Source organism: Lepisosteus oculatus, chromosome 8, assembly GCF_040954835.1.
Source record: "Lepisosteus oculatus isolate fLepOcu1 chromosome 8, fLepOcu1.hap2, whole genome shotgun sequence".
Classification (NCBI taxonomy): domain Eukaryota; kingdom Metazoa; phylum Chordata; class Actinopteri; order Semionotiformes; family Lepisosteidae; genus Lepisosteus; species Lepisosteus oculatus.
The window spans coordinates 13812313-13828321 of NC_090703.1; the positions used below are offsets into that span (position 1 = coordinate 13812313).

At 36.2% G+C, this 16009-nt stretch overlaps 1 protein-coding gene across 4 annotated transcripts in view; it reads left to right on the forward strand.

Annotated features, from left to right (window-relative positions):
- Positions 1–16009, forward strand: part of LOC102682572 (phospholipase DDHD1) — a 30891-nt gene that overhangs the window by 10248 nt on the left and 4634 nt on the right. For 2 of the 4 annotated variants that reach the window (XM_015350741.2, XM_006632494.3), the window contains 10 exons: positions 2561–2689; positions 4712–4859; positions 8502–8611; positions 9060–9166; positions 10039–10298; positions 10757–10832; positions 11659–11808; positions 12352–12416; positions 12588–12766; positions 15439–15624. In XM_015350741.2, coding sequence (XP_015206227.1) covers positions 2561–2689; positions 4712–4859; positions 8502–8611; positions 9060–9166; positions 10039–10298; positions 10757–10832; positions 11659–11808; positions 12352–12416; positions 12588–12766; positions 15439–15624 — 1410 coding nt within the window. Of the gene's footprint in view, positions 1–2560; positions 2690–4711; positions 4860–8501; positions 8612–9059; positions 9167–10038; positions 10299–10756; positions 10833–11658; positions 11809–12351; positions 12417–12587; positions 12767–13840; positions 14036–15438; positions 15625–16009 lie in introns of those variants that run through there. The other 2 variants (XM_015350743.2, XM_015350742.2) reach the window with 2 other exon arrangements.

Sequence of the window (16009 nt, forward strand, 5' to 3'; positions counted from 1 at the left end):
TGTGTTGCGTTGAAAACTCTGAGAACAACCGGTACTTTTTTATCCGAAGGGTTGGGAGTATGCACAAGCTATCCAGCCATGTTGTTGAAGCTGAGATCCTGGATTTCTTCAATCTATTAACTACTAATTGGGCTAAATGGCCTGCTCTCATTTATACACATTGCTTAACACATTGCTTGTGTTTAGAAAGATAGGGTTCTGTGGCCCATGTTTCGATTACGTTTCCCCATGTCTTTTTGTTATTAAATATGAGTACAAGTGGCACTATGCTGTACTTACTCTGAATTTGTTAAATATAATGCTGGGTGAGAGCCGTGGAGGACAAAGTGCAGCACATTTCTGTTAGGAATATTTAGAATAAATCGGTTTTGTTGGGCGCTACACAAAAATGACTCCTATTTTAAAGGATTTAGAAACATTTAATGGAAGGGGCTAACTGCTGATACAGAAGTAAAGGGGGGAGACTCCCAATCAAGATCTAAAACATTTAACTGTGAATCATTTAAGTATACGAGTGTAGCTAGTTAATATAAGGAAAATTTGCAGTGATCAAGATGGTCATTTCTTCGTCTAAGACCAAAGATGCTTCCTGAGTTAATCCGATTTCCCAAAATCCTTAGGAAATCTTTTTGTTCTGCCGTTTTACTTGCTGAATCTCTGTTTATGCTTAGATCTGCTCCCTCCATATTGACTGTTTTCCCTTTTCTGCATTTTTTGTATCTTAAGTATATCTTTTATCTGTTTTGGTAGAAGGAATTTGCTGAAGGTCTTACTTCCATTGCTTCAATCTTGTTCTTACTACAGATGCTAGAATTTAAGCTGTTCTTACTTTCAGTTTTTATGCCACTCATTTGTGGTAAATCACCTAATATTGTTTTCAAGCACAGATAATTTGTAGCTTCTTTTGTCAAATTGTGTTATGCCTTGGGTGGATGAATACTACACAGTACATTTAAAGATCCTTCATGCAATAGACTGCTGTGTGACTTATGCTTTCTTTAATTTCTCTATTTAGAATTAAGTGAAAGTTTTGAATGACTGAACATCATTGCATGTTTTTCTGAAACTGAATTGTATGTTTTGCAGTGGAAAAGTAAGTGCTGTAATCACTGAAATTACAGAGAATTGAGAACCTGTCAACTAGACAACTTATGCATGTTTGAGGTTCTATTTGAAAACAGCTGCCTGGAGTAAATGACTCCCTTTCTTTTTCTGTCATTGCTGTGTGGGGGTATGGTATTGGATTGCCAAGAAGAGAGAGTGTTTTAACAAGCTTGTACATTTTCTTCAGGGACTTTCATTGTATGCAGAGTCAGCATTACAAGTGACAAGTGTAGACGTACAACGTGGACTTAGTCTCACAGAATAATTTAAATGATTTTAAAATATATGCAACTAAAAATTCAAAATCTGCAAAATGTTCCTTTGTTTACTTTTAAGACAGAGTGATGTATAGATTAGTATTCGTGTTTTGCATGGTCTCCTTGCCATGTTTTCCAATCAAATGATTTGGATTCATTGATGAAACGCTACAGTTGTGAATTAGTAGTGGTGGGGATTTCCTCTGTCAAAGCTGAAGCATCGCATTGTTTGGTTTAACTAGTAATTGCTGCTAAGAAAATGCAAATGAACGTCATGAAAGGACGCAAAAACGAGGAATGAAAAGACCTCACTGTGAACCCATTTTTTCTTGATCTCTGTGATGAGACAGGCTAGTCTTTTGCACATAGAATCGAGTAGATTTTGCAATACAGGTAATAGACATAGCAGGAAGAAAGACATAAACTGAAAGCACAAGTGTTCAACTTACCAGGTTAAAACTTGAAAAACAGTGGCTAAGGATTTTTTTTTCATGTAGTAACCTACTGTAACTCTACATACTGTACAAGATGATTTTCATATACTAAGGGGGAGCATTCAACTTATTTAACTAAAAGAGTAGTAATGTAGTTTTTCTCTTACAAATCATTCATATCACCTACTTTTGCTGTGCCTTCTACCTCCAATATTAAAAGTCTTTCTTGTTTTGTATCCTATCTATGAGATGTTAATTAGGATCTTAAAATGCTCTAGAGAATTTAAGCAAAGCTTGTTTCCCTGATATACTTAAGATACCACTCATCTCTGTTTTAATGTGGGAGAATATTTTCAGAACCTGTTTATATTAGAATAGTTAGCAGGTTAAATTACAGTTTAAGAAAAACAGAATAATACACACTTGTAGAACATTAAATGAATTGAAATATAAGGCAAATTTAGATGATGTCCAGTTCTCTCTTAAATCTTTAAGTAGCATAAAATTCTAATTTGCTTAAATAATGCAGTATCTATCTAATCAAACTGGAATTTGAGATTCAGATTGATGAAAAGCAAACTATAACCGGATTAATCATCAACCTTCAACCTACAGTAAATGAAAACAAAATGTGAATTTACAATGACATTTCTGTTTCTGTTTGTGAATGTGAATTCAAAGTGTTTTATTGCTGACACGTCTCTCCTTGTATGTCTACTTTTCTGTGTCTCTCTGTATGTGTCTCTGTCCTCCCTCTGTCTGCAGCTATTCACAGCCTAAAACTGAGCCGCAGTCATGTTGACTGGCACAGTGTGGATGAGGTGTACCTTTACAGCGATGCCACCACCTCCAAAATAGCCCGCACAGTCACACAAAAGCTAGGCTTCTCCAAAGGTTAGTGTTGCATGCTAATACCATGTGTAAGTTTTATTATACCAAAAAATGATATTTTGAGTGTGATTTTAGGTTTCAATATCATGTGGATAGATCAAAGATGGCTAATTTTAAGTACCCTGATAAGCAAACCCTTGTGATAGAAAATTTCAAAGGACTATCTGAAATGTCCTTGCACTGCTTGCATGTAGTCATTAGCATACTTAAAAGAGACCTAAACCTAAGATATTGATTTGCTTGTTTTTCAGAAATTTCAGATACCCAAGTATGAAACTGTTAGTATTCTGTTATGCAGAAAGCAGTATTTTAACTGAAGTACAGCAGGTCTTTAATTTTCATTCATTTTAAATGCATACACCAGAAAATCCACTTGAGATGATTTATGCAGTTAATGTCCAGTTTGTGTACTTATTCAAACTGACTGATGGAATAAAAATTGATAAATGCTTAGATTTATGGGAATAAAATAATATCTTTTTAAACATTTCTATGCTGGCATTACAGAAACTTCCAAAGTATCTAACATTTCTGAAATGCTTTATTCTGATGGGACATTTCAGTTTAAGGTCTTAAATCCTGTTATATGTTGCGGATTAACCATATATATTAATTGATTGAATCTGGATCCAGTTGGAACCTTCACTACTTGTGTTTAACTATCGACACACAGGCTTTAAAGAACAAACACTTGGTTGTGACTCGCATACAGTAAGCTAATCGCACAAAGGCTGGAAAAGGTTGCTTACCAGAATAACTGACGTGTATGCATACAATAGAGGGTAGAAAACGACAAAAGTGAGTTCTTGATTGGGTTCTGGAGAAATGATAATCAATAGTAAAAACAACTGTTAAAATGAAGAGCTTTTTATAAAGTGAAGGACCTTATGTGATTAAAAAAATCTGTGCATAAGCAGCTGCTTTAGAATTTAGTTCTCTTGCTATGCAGGTCGAACAAAGCTGTCTCTGTGTACATTCCTCACTCAAGTCTCTGATTTCTGGTTTGGAATCTAACACTATACATAATAGTAAACAAACAAAAAATGACTTGTGATTGTTGTATAACTGAATTGTTGCTTATATGAAATACAAAACAGCAATGGCAAAAAATGGCTTTAGATTTTAGAAGCAAGGAAAGCAATTTGTTGGTGACGGAGTAAAGAGTATTATTTAGGGAATTTTAGATATCGTCTTTGGACAGAAAATGGTGGATATACCCTTTGTTACAGGCATTGTTAACAACTTCTAAAAACAGAATTTTGGGGAAAAGGACTGTTCAGCTATAATGCCTACGTTCCTCCTCATTTCAGGACTGCTAAGGCTAAAAGCAAACAACAGAAGAAAAAAAATAGAATTAATCCATTATAGCTGTGTCACCCTGACTCTCTGTCACATCAGAGGCTGATCAGCATTGGTTCAGAGACCATGGGCTGAGAATCATGGATTTGAAAGACAAAACGCTTTCCGTGGTCAGGCCAATTGAGGTCAAGCCACTGCGAATCTCCCCAAAGAAGTAAATAAATATCAACTGATAAATTCCACTCATACTAAAACTAACTTGTTCAATGGTATCCCTTACAGATATATGCTAGCTAGCAGTGTGCTCACAAGGATGATCTAATTGTAGTTAATTTTTTAATGGTTATTTGCATGTTTTTAAATATTTATAGAGTTTGAAAGGAAGTGTTAAGTAGGTTTGAATCCATATGCTTGCTTCCAGTTGTGCTTTTTTATTTCCTTTATCTAAAAAGCATATTCCTCCCATTAAGAATGTAAAGTTTTTGTTTTCAAACTATCACATAGGAATCTTTTCTTCCACTCTTAAATGTTAGGGGAAAAAGTATGAATTATGAATGATGTAGTGCAAGCTTTAGATGTTAAAAGTTGTTTGGAAAATACTGTTCTGTAATATACATTTTCTTAAATGTTTATCTTAAGGTACTTCATATCTAATTAAATGTTATATTTGCCAGTTAAAATGATTCTGTGATATGGCTCCTGAATCAGTCTTTTGTAAATTTGTAGCATCAAGTAGTGGGACACGTCTTCACCGTGGGTATGTCGAAGAGGCCTCCCTTGAAGACAAGCCACCTCGGACTACACACATTGTGTTTGTCGTTCATGGGATTGGACAGAAGATGGACCAAGGACGCATCATAAAGAACACTGGCATGTAAGTCGATACTTACCTGCCCAAACAAACATGGATCTAAATTGAGGAAGAATCATACAAATATTTGAACCCACTGAGCCACTTCAGTGCCATTTTGACAGGAAAAGGTATATATTTTACATTGAATTATCCCATCTTTCTGCAGAGCCTTCATTTACTTTGTAATTGCTGAATGATCTTGTCTTTTCACTTTCTGTAGAGCCCTCGTCAATTTGATAGAATAACAGTGTGTGTTATGGAAAGATCGCTTTGCTCTTAGCATTGGGAAGTTTTTTTGGGGCAGGATTTTGTGCGTTGTTATGAAAACCATTGAATTCCAAATTTGTTTGCTAATTGAAATGACATTGCTCATTTTCACCTTGTGTAGCAACAGACACTTACATATCACTTAGTTATTTAGTGCTAAGGTTCAATAAGCATTTACACACCTCATACATTATTGGGAGCAGACTAAGTTTCTTAGTCAGTGGAATTTGCATTTTTCTGTTTGTGAATAATAAGTGGTTGAATTTGTGTGGCTTTAAGGTGAGTGCACCTGGCATTGTCTTTCTGATCCTGCACACAAGCACAGAAATAAGGTTTTACCATGACTTGTATGGAGACATAATGGTGCTATGCTGCTAAATGTAGCAGATGAATGGGAGTGATCTATTTTATTATATACAAGGAACTTTAATATTTTTAGACATAATGATTATTGTAATGATTATTGTTTTCTGTTGATTAGACATTTTACATGTTCAGCAATATGTTGATGAATACTTAGTTATCGCCATCTTGCCAAAAGATGGAATAATTACATTAATTATAAACCTAGTTCTGTCAACGTCTGTATATTAATTACTAATATGTAGGAAACGTATAGAATTCTCTGTTTGGAATTAGGAGGAATACCAGAAGTAAATTAAAAAAAAGAATATTTTAGATATTGAGCATTTGAAATGACTTGATCTATGTAATTATTTTCTCTGTAGTTACCAGTGCCTAGCTGTTATACAAGATAAGATCACTTTATTGGCTGTATACAATGCCTTGTATTAGGAATTTGTCTTTTCGCATACCCCAGCTTGCTCTCCATGAGACACACAGACAGGGAGAGAAGCTCGGGGTCAGAGCACAGGGTCAGCCATTTATACGGCACCCCTGGAGCAGTTGGGGTGAAGGGCCTTGTTCGGGGGCTCAACAGAGTAGGATATTCTGCAACCCGCGGGATACAAACCAGCAACCTTCCAGCCACAGGCGCAGATCCTTAGCCACAGAGCCACCGCGCCGCCATTAATAATATTGTAACTAATTCAGGTTCCTGGGCTTGCGCTCTCTCTGCTCCTGTCCTGGTTCATCCTGCACCACATGGGCTCGAACCCGGGTCTCCTACGTTGCTCAACAGTGGTTTTGCTGGCTGAGCTCCAGAAGACCTTTAGTTGTGGGTGGCAGCAATTTACAAGTTTCATAGTGTGCAGTAGTCCTTAATTTGAATTGTTCCTGTTATTTGATACCTTTAGATTTTGATGTAAGTACAGTATGTGCAGGTCCTATCCTAACTTTCTTAGCTCTAAGTTTTAGTTTTAGGTTGGTGCTTACATTCAGCAAGACCCCTTTAACATATTTTAAATTGATAACTGCTACACAGTTTTATGTCTTCAACATTAAAGAAATGACATTTGAAGTCATGAAAGTGATGTGAGTAATGGATAGTATGAATGTACTACTGTCTTGACACTTGAAGAGTTGATAAAATTCCATTAACTGGTAAAACATTTATTAGATACTGTATATATAAAGAGTATAAGGTTGACTGTACACTGCAGATGTCTGTTATGAAGTGTTTGTTTGTTGCTGCCAATTTGTTGGTAGGATTTTCCATGGTTTGTGCTTTTTTCTATAGTATGGGAAGAGCAAGAGCCATGACTTTTCTTAGCGTTCTTCTTTCCTGCACACTGACATACGACAGCCGATCCCTGGTACCGCCAGAGGCTTAGTACGTTAAGAAGGGTAAAGCAGACTAAAGTAGACAGCTGTAAACTCAGCTTCTCAGAACAGATTAGGACCTCTACTCTACTGCTTCTCAGGAACATAAGTCTCCAAGCTTCCTCCCTTACTGTACTGATGGTAAAGTCTTTGGATTTTGGTCTTCAGGCAGTGTAATTTTAATATTTTGTTCTTAATATAAACCTGTTTCTTAAAAGGATTTTTCCACATAAATGGCACTTACACAAAAAATCATGGACATAACACTTTTGATCTTGGATAAATATGGTACATTTTTGTATTTCCTTTGAGGATCCTGAATATTATACAATTTTAGTTTGTTTTATTATATGGTTACTTTACTAGATTACTAGGAAATAGTGACTACCAGACACTTGTAGATTTTGTTTTTCACTGATGCTAAATACATTGGTAATAGTTCATTCCCCGTCACTGCTTGCAGACAACGTATAAGTATTCAGTAAATTCAGAAATTATAGTGCATATATATTTATGTCCATGAACAATCAAACCACATTAGTGATTTCTGCTATTGCCAGCCAGCAGCCATATCACCCTGCAACTCACAACTGGTAACCCACTGAAGCTAAGCAGGTGTGAGCCTGGTCAGTACCTGGATGGGAGACCTCCTGGGAAAAACCAAGGTTGCTGCTGGAAGAGGTGTTAGTGGGGCCAGCAGGGGGCGCTCACCCTGCGGTCCATGTAGATCCTAATGCCCCAGTATAGTGACAGGGACACTATACTGTAAACAGGCGCCGTCCTTTGGATGAGACGAGGTCCTGACTCTCTGTGGTCATTAAAAATCCCAGGGCGTTTCTCGAAAAGAGTAGGGGTGCAACCCCGGCGTCCTGGCCAAATTTCCCATTGTCCCTTACCAATCATGGCCTCCTAATAATCCCCATGTATGAATTGGCTACATTACTCTGCTCCCCAATGGTAGCTAATGTATGGTGAGCGTTCTGGCCCACTATGGCTGCCGTTGCATCATCCAGGTGGATGCTGCACATTGGTGGTGGTGGAGGGGTGTCCCCATTACCTGTAAAGCTCTTTGATTGGAGTGTCCAGAAAAGCGCTATATAAGTGTAAGAAATTATTATTATTGTTGCAATTTTATTAATCCTGCTTACTTTCAGTGACAAAAACAAAATTGTTCAGCAAATGTCAATGCACATTAATCAGAAATGTGATCACAACGACTAAAGGTACACTATGTGCAGCTATTATGATGTCTGGTTAATAACTCATGTATAAACTTTTGTTTAAAAAAATTTCCTTTATGGAACACCAATAAATACCAAAAAGGTACCTTTTGTGATTCAAAACACAGATCTCTCGGGATGAACTCTTAGCTTAAAACCAAATAACTAGAATGTCCATAGGTGATTGCTGTAGAACCATGTTTCTGTGTAGAGAAGAAAAAAAAACATGCAATGTGTCTTAAGAATTTTGTCAGATGTGTTACTATATCAAATAATATAAGATTTATATAGTATAGAATATAAGGTTTACTCTGAAGATGTTACTGCACAACACTGTACATGTATAAATGCATCTCTGGACTTGTGCTAGCTTTGTTTAGAGCAATATTCTTTACAAGAGGGGGCATAGGAATTAAATATATTAATCAGAACACTAAATGTTGTCTATTTTAAGGATGAGAGATGCAGCACGAAAAATGGAAGAAAAGCATTTTTATGATCATGCATCGGAACATGTGGAGTTTCTGCCTGTGGAATGGAGGTCAAAACTATCTCTGGATGGAGGTAGGACTGTTGTATTCAACAGACTTTTCACAACAAGAGCTCATTGTCAGCCAGTATCATGGTTGAGAAGTTAGGAGAGCTGAAACTGTGTTACCTAATGAGTTTACTTTTCTAGGACATGCACTGATGTATTGTGATGACCGCATAACAAGCATGATGATGGAAGTTACAATAATAATTAATGCCAAGTTATTTTTTGGAAAAGAAAGTTTAACTGGTGGAAAGATAATATAATTTGTACCAATTCTGAATCGTTAACAGCTCATGGCTATGATTTAGAAAATGCCAAATTGTTTTGCCTTTTTTCTGGTCATTATGTTTCCAGGCCCAAACTTTACTAGACTATAAATTCAAGAGAATTTATAGTTTATTGTATCGTTGTGCCCTTCTTAATAAATCTGGTAATCAAACCTGTATGCTGAGGTGCTGCGTAATGTTGTTGTTGTAGATACTGTGGATTCCATCACACCAGACAAAGTGCGTGGACTTAGAGACATGCTCAACAGCAGTGCCATGGACATTATGTACTACACCAGCCCTCTGTACAGAGATGAGGTCAGTGCTTCTAGTAATCAACAGGACTGCTTGATTAGATTTCTTTCTGGGAAAACCTACATTCATTTATTGCTAAGTCAGCTTCAAACAACTAGCAAAATGTGTTCCTATAATGACAAAACCTACTTGTTTAATAGTTAAAACGTTATGATAATATATTTATATATATATTAAAATGTATGCTATTATAATTTTATGGGACCTCCTGAGTGACTCAACGAAGCTGGGGGTAGGGTTGGCAAGGTCTTTTTCGGCTCTCGGCAACATCATGAACCCCGCAGTGATGTGGCATCTGAGGAATGCTCTGAACCTCCGATATAGGGCAGTGTTCCCTGTGACGTGCGAGTTGGCAGCAGGGGTGCTGGTTGAAGAAGACTTCCTCTTTTACTCCTGTACATAGTCATGGAATCTGTAGGTGCACGCCACAACCTGCAAACACACAATTGGCTATATCAAAGTGGGTGACTATATCACATAAAAACAATGTATGGAATTTTAGGATTAAAATGCTGAAAATGATTTCAATACATCAGTGTGAGCATTAACACAACATTTTGATGTCTTTTCAAGCTGTGACAGAAATGTGATTGTCCTCATATTTCCGTTTCGTCACAGGTTTGTATCGCATTAATCTTTCTTTTTAAACAATATTTCGCTTAAACTTGTAATCAGATTTCAGATTTAATGAGCGAGTAATAAATTGCCATTCTGATTATTTAAAGTATGAAAACTGATTGCCCCACAATAAGCAGAAGTCAGGATAAATGCATATTCATGAGGATTACACAGGACGGAAATGGAAGCAGTTTGTGTTGATGCAGCTTTGTTTTTTCAGCAGAGATGTCAGATCAGAATGTCTTTTTCTGATGCAGATCACTAAGGGCCTGACTCAGGAGTTGAATCGCCTGTATTCGCTCTTTTGCACCCGAAACCCAGACTTTGAAGAGAAGGGAGGTAAAGTGTCCATTGTTTCCCATTCACTGGGCTGTGTCATCACCTTCGATATTATGACTGGCTGGGACCCTGTGAGGATGTATCAGCAGGAGCATCAGGAGCTGGAGGAGGTGGACATGAGTTGGCTGAATTATGAGGAACGCCATCTTCTGGAACAGCTGCAGCTCACTAAGCGGAGGTACAGAAGACTTCCTGCCTAATGAATATACTTGGCTGTTGCTGCCTCAGTTATTCATCAGTGTTTTATTGTGTTGGCCTGACCTTTACAACACTACTGTCTCCTGTCCTTTAAGAAATAGATGTAATAAATCTCTGTAATCTTGAATTGAGGCACCTAAGAAATGGATGTACTCCTTTATTCACAATTTAGATATTTATTCAATGTGATTTACAATGGTGATTCTTGTCTTTCTTAATATGTATTGTAATAATTTAATGTTTTGTTAAATTCATTGGCAATCTGATGAATTTGTTTGCATATACAAGATGGAAATGGAATCCTAAAAGCCTGTTGCTTAGTATTTCTCCATCATTTGTCTTGTTTTCAAGAAGCTGCAATCCTAGGTTTAGTCTGAACCTGATAACTCACTCTCCACCCTCTCTCCTGTGTATTGTCTTGGCATTTTCATGCTCTAGGCTAAGAGATCTGGAGGAACAACTTCAGGGGTTGGAAACCTCTAAGGCACTGGCCTCACCAGCTTTAAAATTTAAGGTATGGAATTCCAATTTTCAGATTATTGCACATAAACACAATTTCAACATTTTAATATAAACCTTTCATCACATGCAAAGACCTACTTTATTTGAATATTTCTATGCATTATGAACAAGAAATGTTTAATAAAATGTTCTATCCTTCTTATCTGTTTTTATGTAAGAGCAGTGTTTCAAAGTTATCAGTGCTGGTTTATAGTTATTTTAAAATCATTAAAAAGGTTACTTTGTAAAAAAGTATCTTATTGTAACCTGTCAGATGAATCTGTTATGTGTACTACATTTATTTTACATCTATGGGGTCTTGACCATGTCAGTCCTACTGAAAAAGCTGAAATGCACCTCAAAATGTATAATAACAAATGTTAGGATCTAAGAAATACATTTCATATAATATGATATTAATAACTATATACCCACCAATGTGAATTAGAACGGGAAAGGTGGAAAATGAAAGTTTAAGGAAGAAAATTTATGAATACATAAATGTACTTAATATAAAAATTAAATGATATGATGAATGCATGAATACCACTGTTGTGGAGAATTGTGACCCTTTTGTTACGATATCAAAGTTATCTAAATCTTTTGATAGTTAAAGAACCATTTGGTAAGTGTACAGTATCTGTAGTTCCCTACCTAATTATTAATCATTCAGAACCTGTATAGTAAACAATAAAGAGTTGTATCTCTACCATTTCAATGTTGCCACTTGGCAATGTAAAAGTAAAAGATGCATATCGACTTCTTGAAGTAGGGAAATTATCATTTTGAAGGTGTATAGAGGCTGGTTGTTGATTAATGCTCTGCTTTGGCTACTGCAGGTTGAGAATTTCTTCTGTATGGGATCTCCAATGGCAGTGTTCTTGGCTTTGCGGGGTATCAGACCCGAAAACAATGGGTGTCAGGACCACATACTGCCCAAGTCTATCTGCCAGCGCCTCTTCAACATCTTCCATCCAACTGACCCTGTGGTAAGTCAGCCACATCTTGCCCTGCGTTTACAGATAGAAATAAAAAAAGCAGTGGAATTTCAGTCTTTGAGTACAGAGCGCCCAGAGGTGTATCCAAAGTGCCTTCCCCTGCTGATGGCCTGTCATGTTTTGGTTTCTAAAAAAGCTGTGTTGCTTTTGCCTTCATCTTAGCTATGTGCTTTGCTAACCATAGTGCAGTTGCTTTTATGTTTACAGAGCAAGGCATTAACATTTGTTTTGATTTTTTTTAACAAGATTGTCAAAAAATTGTTAAAAACCAGTTCCTTTTAAATGTAAAGTTGTGGTGTGAAATGTGTCCCTGCTGTTTATAGAATTTCTTTGAAAATGAAATATTCAGTGCATGCAAATATTCGTTTTGGTTACATAACATGCATAACTTCTGATATTATTGTTAAAATGTATAGATACAATAATTCATCCACTTTAGATTATTTAGTTATATGTGTAAGTGTAGATCTCTTTGTTCATGCAATCAAAATACAATCCTGGCCCTGGTTTTATCCTTTTTTTTCCTGTTCACAGGCTTACAGGCTGGAACCTCTTATTCTAAAGCACTACAGCAACATTGCACCCGTCCAAATACACTGGTGGGTATCTTTTTGTATTTCTTCGTGGTAAAGGTTTAATAGATATTCTTGTGACATTTATCATTAGTATTAAAATTAACATTTCTACCTTCTACTTCTATGTTTGTGTGTTGCCAGTAAAATTAAAAATGAGTATTGAATAGACTTAGTGGAGTTGCTTCTACATTGCAGGTGTAACACTACCAACCCTACTCCTTATGACCAGATAAGACCTACGTTCATCAACCCCATTAAAGAGACTACCTCAGCCTCAGACTCCGAGAGCATCCCCAGTCCCAGCACCTCTCCAGTCATGGCAAGACGTCACTATGGAGAATCTATCACCAACCTTGGGAAAGCCAGCATCCTAGGTGAGAGGAGCCTGTGCATCCTCATTAAGAAATGCCAAAGAGTCCAGTCCAGCATATTGCAATTTTTTTTTAGCAAAATAGTGTAAATGTCATTCTTTTCCCCATATGATTCCTAGTCATCAACAGCTATATTAACCTTATGTTTTATCAAAAAAGTATTTTCATACATAAACATCTTAGAAGTAAAGTAAAATGGTTACTGGATGTAACCCAGGCAATGTGTTTTTTTTTTTATTCTCCATTCCTCATAACCTGTGTATGGGTACTGCCATCTGGTGGTAATAGCAAACATATTCATGTTTGCTTTAAGTTTCCAGATTTGCTGTTTTTACTACCCTTTCTCTGCTTTGGCCACAGCACTCATAATCTGCTCAAAGATTGACCACACAACCAGTCAGTCTTTATGTTCAAAACAAGGAATGCAGGATTGGTATTTAGTGACTGATTTTTTTAAGTGTAAGGAAGTAGACATTTTCTCAGTCTACATTTAACATAAGATTTTATAGTGTCTTCTATAGAAATATATATAGATAAAAAAATGCTTAAATGGTAATACATTGTATATTGTGATTATTTTTTATCTACATCACAGTCTGATCTTCACTTACAGTACATGCTTCGTTCTAAGTTTAAGAATTAAGTTAATGTCTAAAAAAAGTCTAAATAGTACAAGCAGATAATTTTATATGCACCTTGAACAATGCAGAATCACAAGATTGTGGCAATCGCTATGTAGTGACAAAGGAAGGGAATATTTAAGGCTTAATTTACAAACAGTTCAATGTGTAAGGATTAGGGATGTTAATGCTGTGAAGACACACTGAGCCAGTAGCAAACCCTTTTCTGAAATATTCTCTGAGATTTTCTGTTTCTGTTTAGTGCTTTTTTATTTTGTGTGTAGTATGCAATTATTCATATTTTTATTAAAATGTAATGTGTAGAGAAGTGTGCAATAGAAACATACTGTATGTTTGCTCATTTTACTTATTCTTTTCAAAGAAATGCAGCTGGATTTTGGATTAGAAGTCTGTTCTTAAAACTGACAAGAGATTTGTCCTTGTCTTTTTCCTTGAGGGGGTGCCCATGGCATTTCTGCAAAAGAGGCCTGGACAGGGTTTGCATTGCTGCATGATGAGATAGCAAATGCATAAAAGTCTTTGTTTTCTTTTGCTCCTCCTGACTTGCTCTCATCATCCTCCTCTTGAGAACTTAATGATGTGTTGTTGTGAAACCAGGAGTGTGATGAATAAAGTTTTTCTTTTTGTCCTGTTTCGTTTTATCTTTTATTTCCATTTTTCCACTGATTGCATATTTAAATAACCTGTAAATGACGACCTCATCATTGTATTCAGAAAAGTTAAAATGTAGCGGAGTTTGTTAGCTTAAGAAAACAATACATTCTGTCCAGTTAGTCATAGCTGTTTTTTTAATAAGCTATAACCTAGGTATTTGTTTAAGCAAAGAATATGCAATTACCATTCATTGCTAAGTTTAATAAAGTATTGTTACTTTACATGCTACATACACAATTTAAACTGTATTTCAATTGCCTAAAATATTGTACAGGTATTTATTTTATCAATGCTTTCTAAAACTGTTGTAAAAGCACAAAACATTAACAGGATTGAATAAAAAAAAAGTATAATAACCACTTTATCAAAAGCACTTAAACATGGATAGTTAAAATATACAGTAGCTGAGATGCATAATATCAGAGTTAAATGAGAGATAATTATCTTGGAGGAGAAAGCAGCTTATGTACATGAAAGAGCTTTGTAGAGATTATTATTAAAAATGCTGTGTGGGGATGTTTTGTGCTACAACAACAATTTTAGAATAGCAAGCCATAAAGATGCTTTTTTTTGGCAGTTGGCATCAGTATGATATCAGAACAGAGACAGGATGGGGCCTGAGTTCTCTGACCACTGGACTTCTTGACTTTTGTAGACTCCTGTTGAGAAACACATGCACCTACCACACTCATGACCACATACATAAAAAGAGAAAGGCACCCCAGCTTTCGTAGATCAGTCTTGTACTTTGTTCCAGAGTTTTCTCTGAGATCTTGCAGTATTGGAGTCTTGAGTAAGCTTCTTGATATGATAGAAGTTTGATACAAAATGAGCTGAGAAAAGAACCTTCAAAGTGTTACCCTGTTGGTTGAACATTTACCACTAGCTGATAACGTGTTCTGCTAAATGGCAATCCTTCTTTACAGTATTCTGTGATTCCTGTATGTTATTGACTGTTTGATGGCCGTTGTTTTCACTGTTCTGAGCTGCACAGGAATGTTCTTGTCATTTAGATTTTTACTTTTTCCTGCTGTGTTTGAGTTATTCCATTTTTATTTTCTTTATGTTATTATTATTAATTTTCTTTATTTTTAGTGTTGCAAGATGCTTTGGGTAAACACATCTTGTAAGCCAATAAACTAACCATCATGTGATATTTCTCTTATGCCTTTATTTTTTTTTTATTTATGCCTTTATATGAGACAAGGTGTGTGCTACATCTTCATGTGAAGTGGCACCTAGGGTTAAAACAACTAAAGCTCCTTATTTTGAGTGTAATGGGAGTTGAAGAGAGCATTGTAGTATTGCCAAACATCTCAAGACGTTTTGATTGTTGTGTGCTTGATGCTTAAGGCTCTGTGCTATGTGTTTAATGAACAGGTGCTGCAAGCATTGGGAAGGGCATTGGAGGAATCCTGTTTTCTCGGTTTGCACGGTCTAGTAGCCAGGTATCCACAGCTGAGGGCACTGCTGCAGAGGGCGAGGACAAGAGGCCAGTGGACACTCAGTCATCCTATGGTCTTTCCAGCCTCTCTCAATCCAGCTCCACAGTAGTCGACACAACATGTCAGTATCTTGTGTTTCCATTAGCATGTAGTTCCTCGTGGATGAATAGAGGTTTATCAAACCTGTATGAAAAATATGAAAGGTTTTCGTATTTATTTACAGTTACTACATGTCAGAAATCACTGTGTGGTAAAAAAAAAGTAGTAAATAATATGTGATGTTTCCAGTTTCATTAGTGTAAGCATTATTAAAAGAAAGGTTGGAGAATGTTTTTGTTTTCTGCAAGGTCTGTGATTTTAAAGTTGTGGCTGGTTAAAGAGGTTTTGATTAGATTTTTAATTTGGTCCTCTTTTATTCAGTGTGAAGTGATGTAAAGAGTGTTTTATTAAATATAGATTCAGACCTCCTGGGTATATGGGCTCTTAAATACTATGTTCATTAGGTT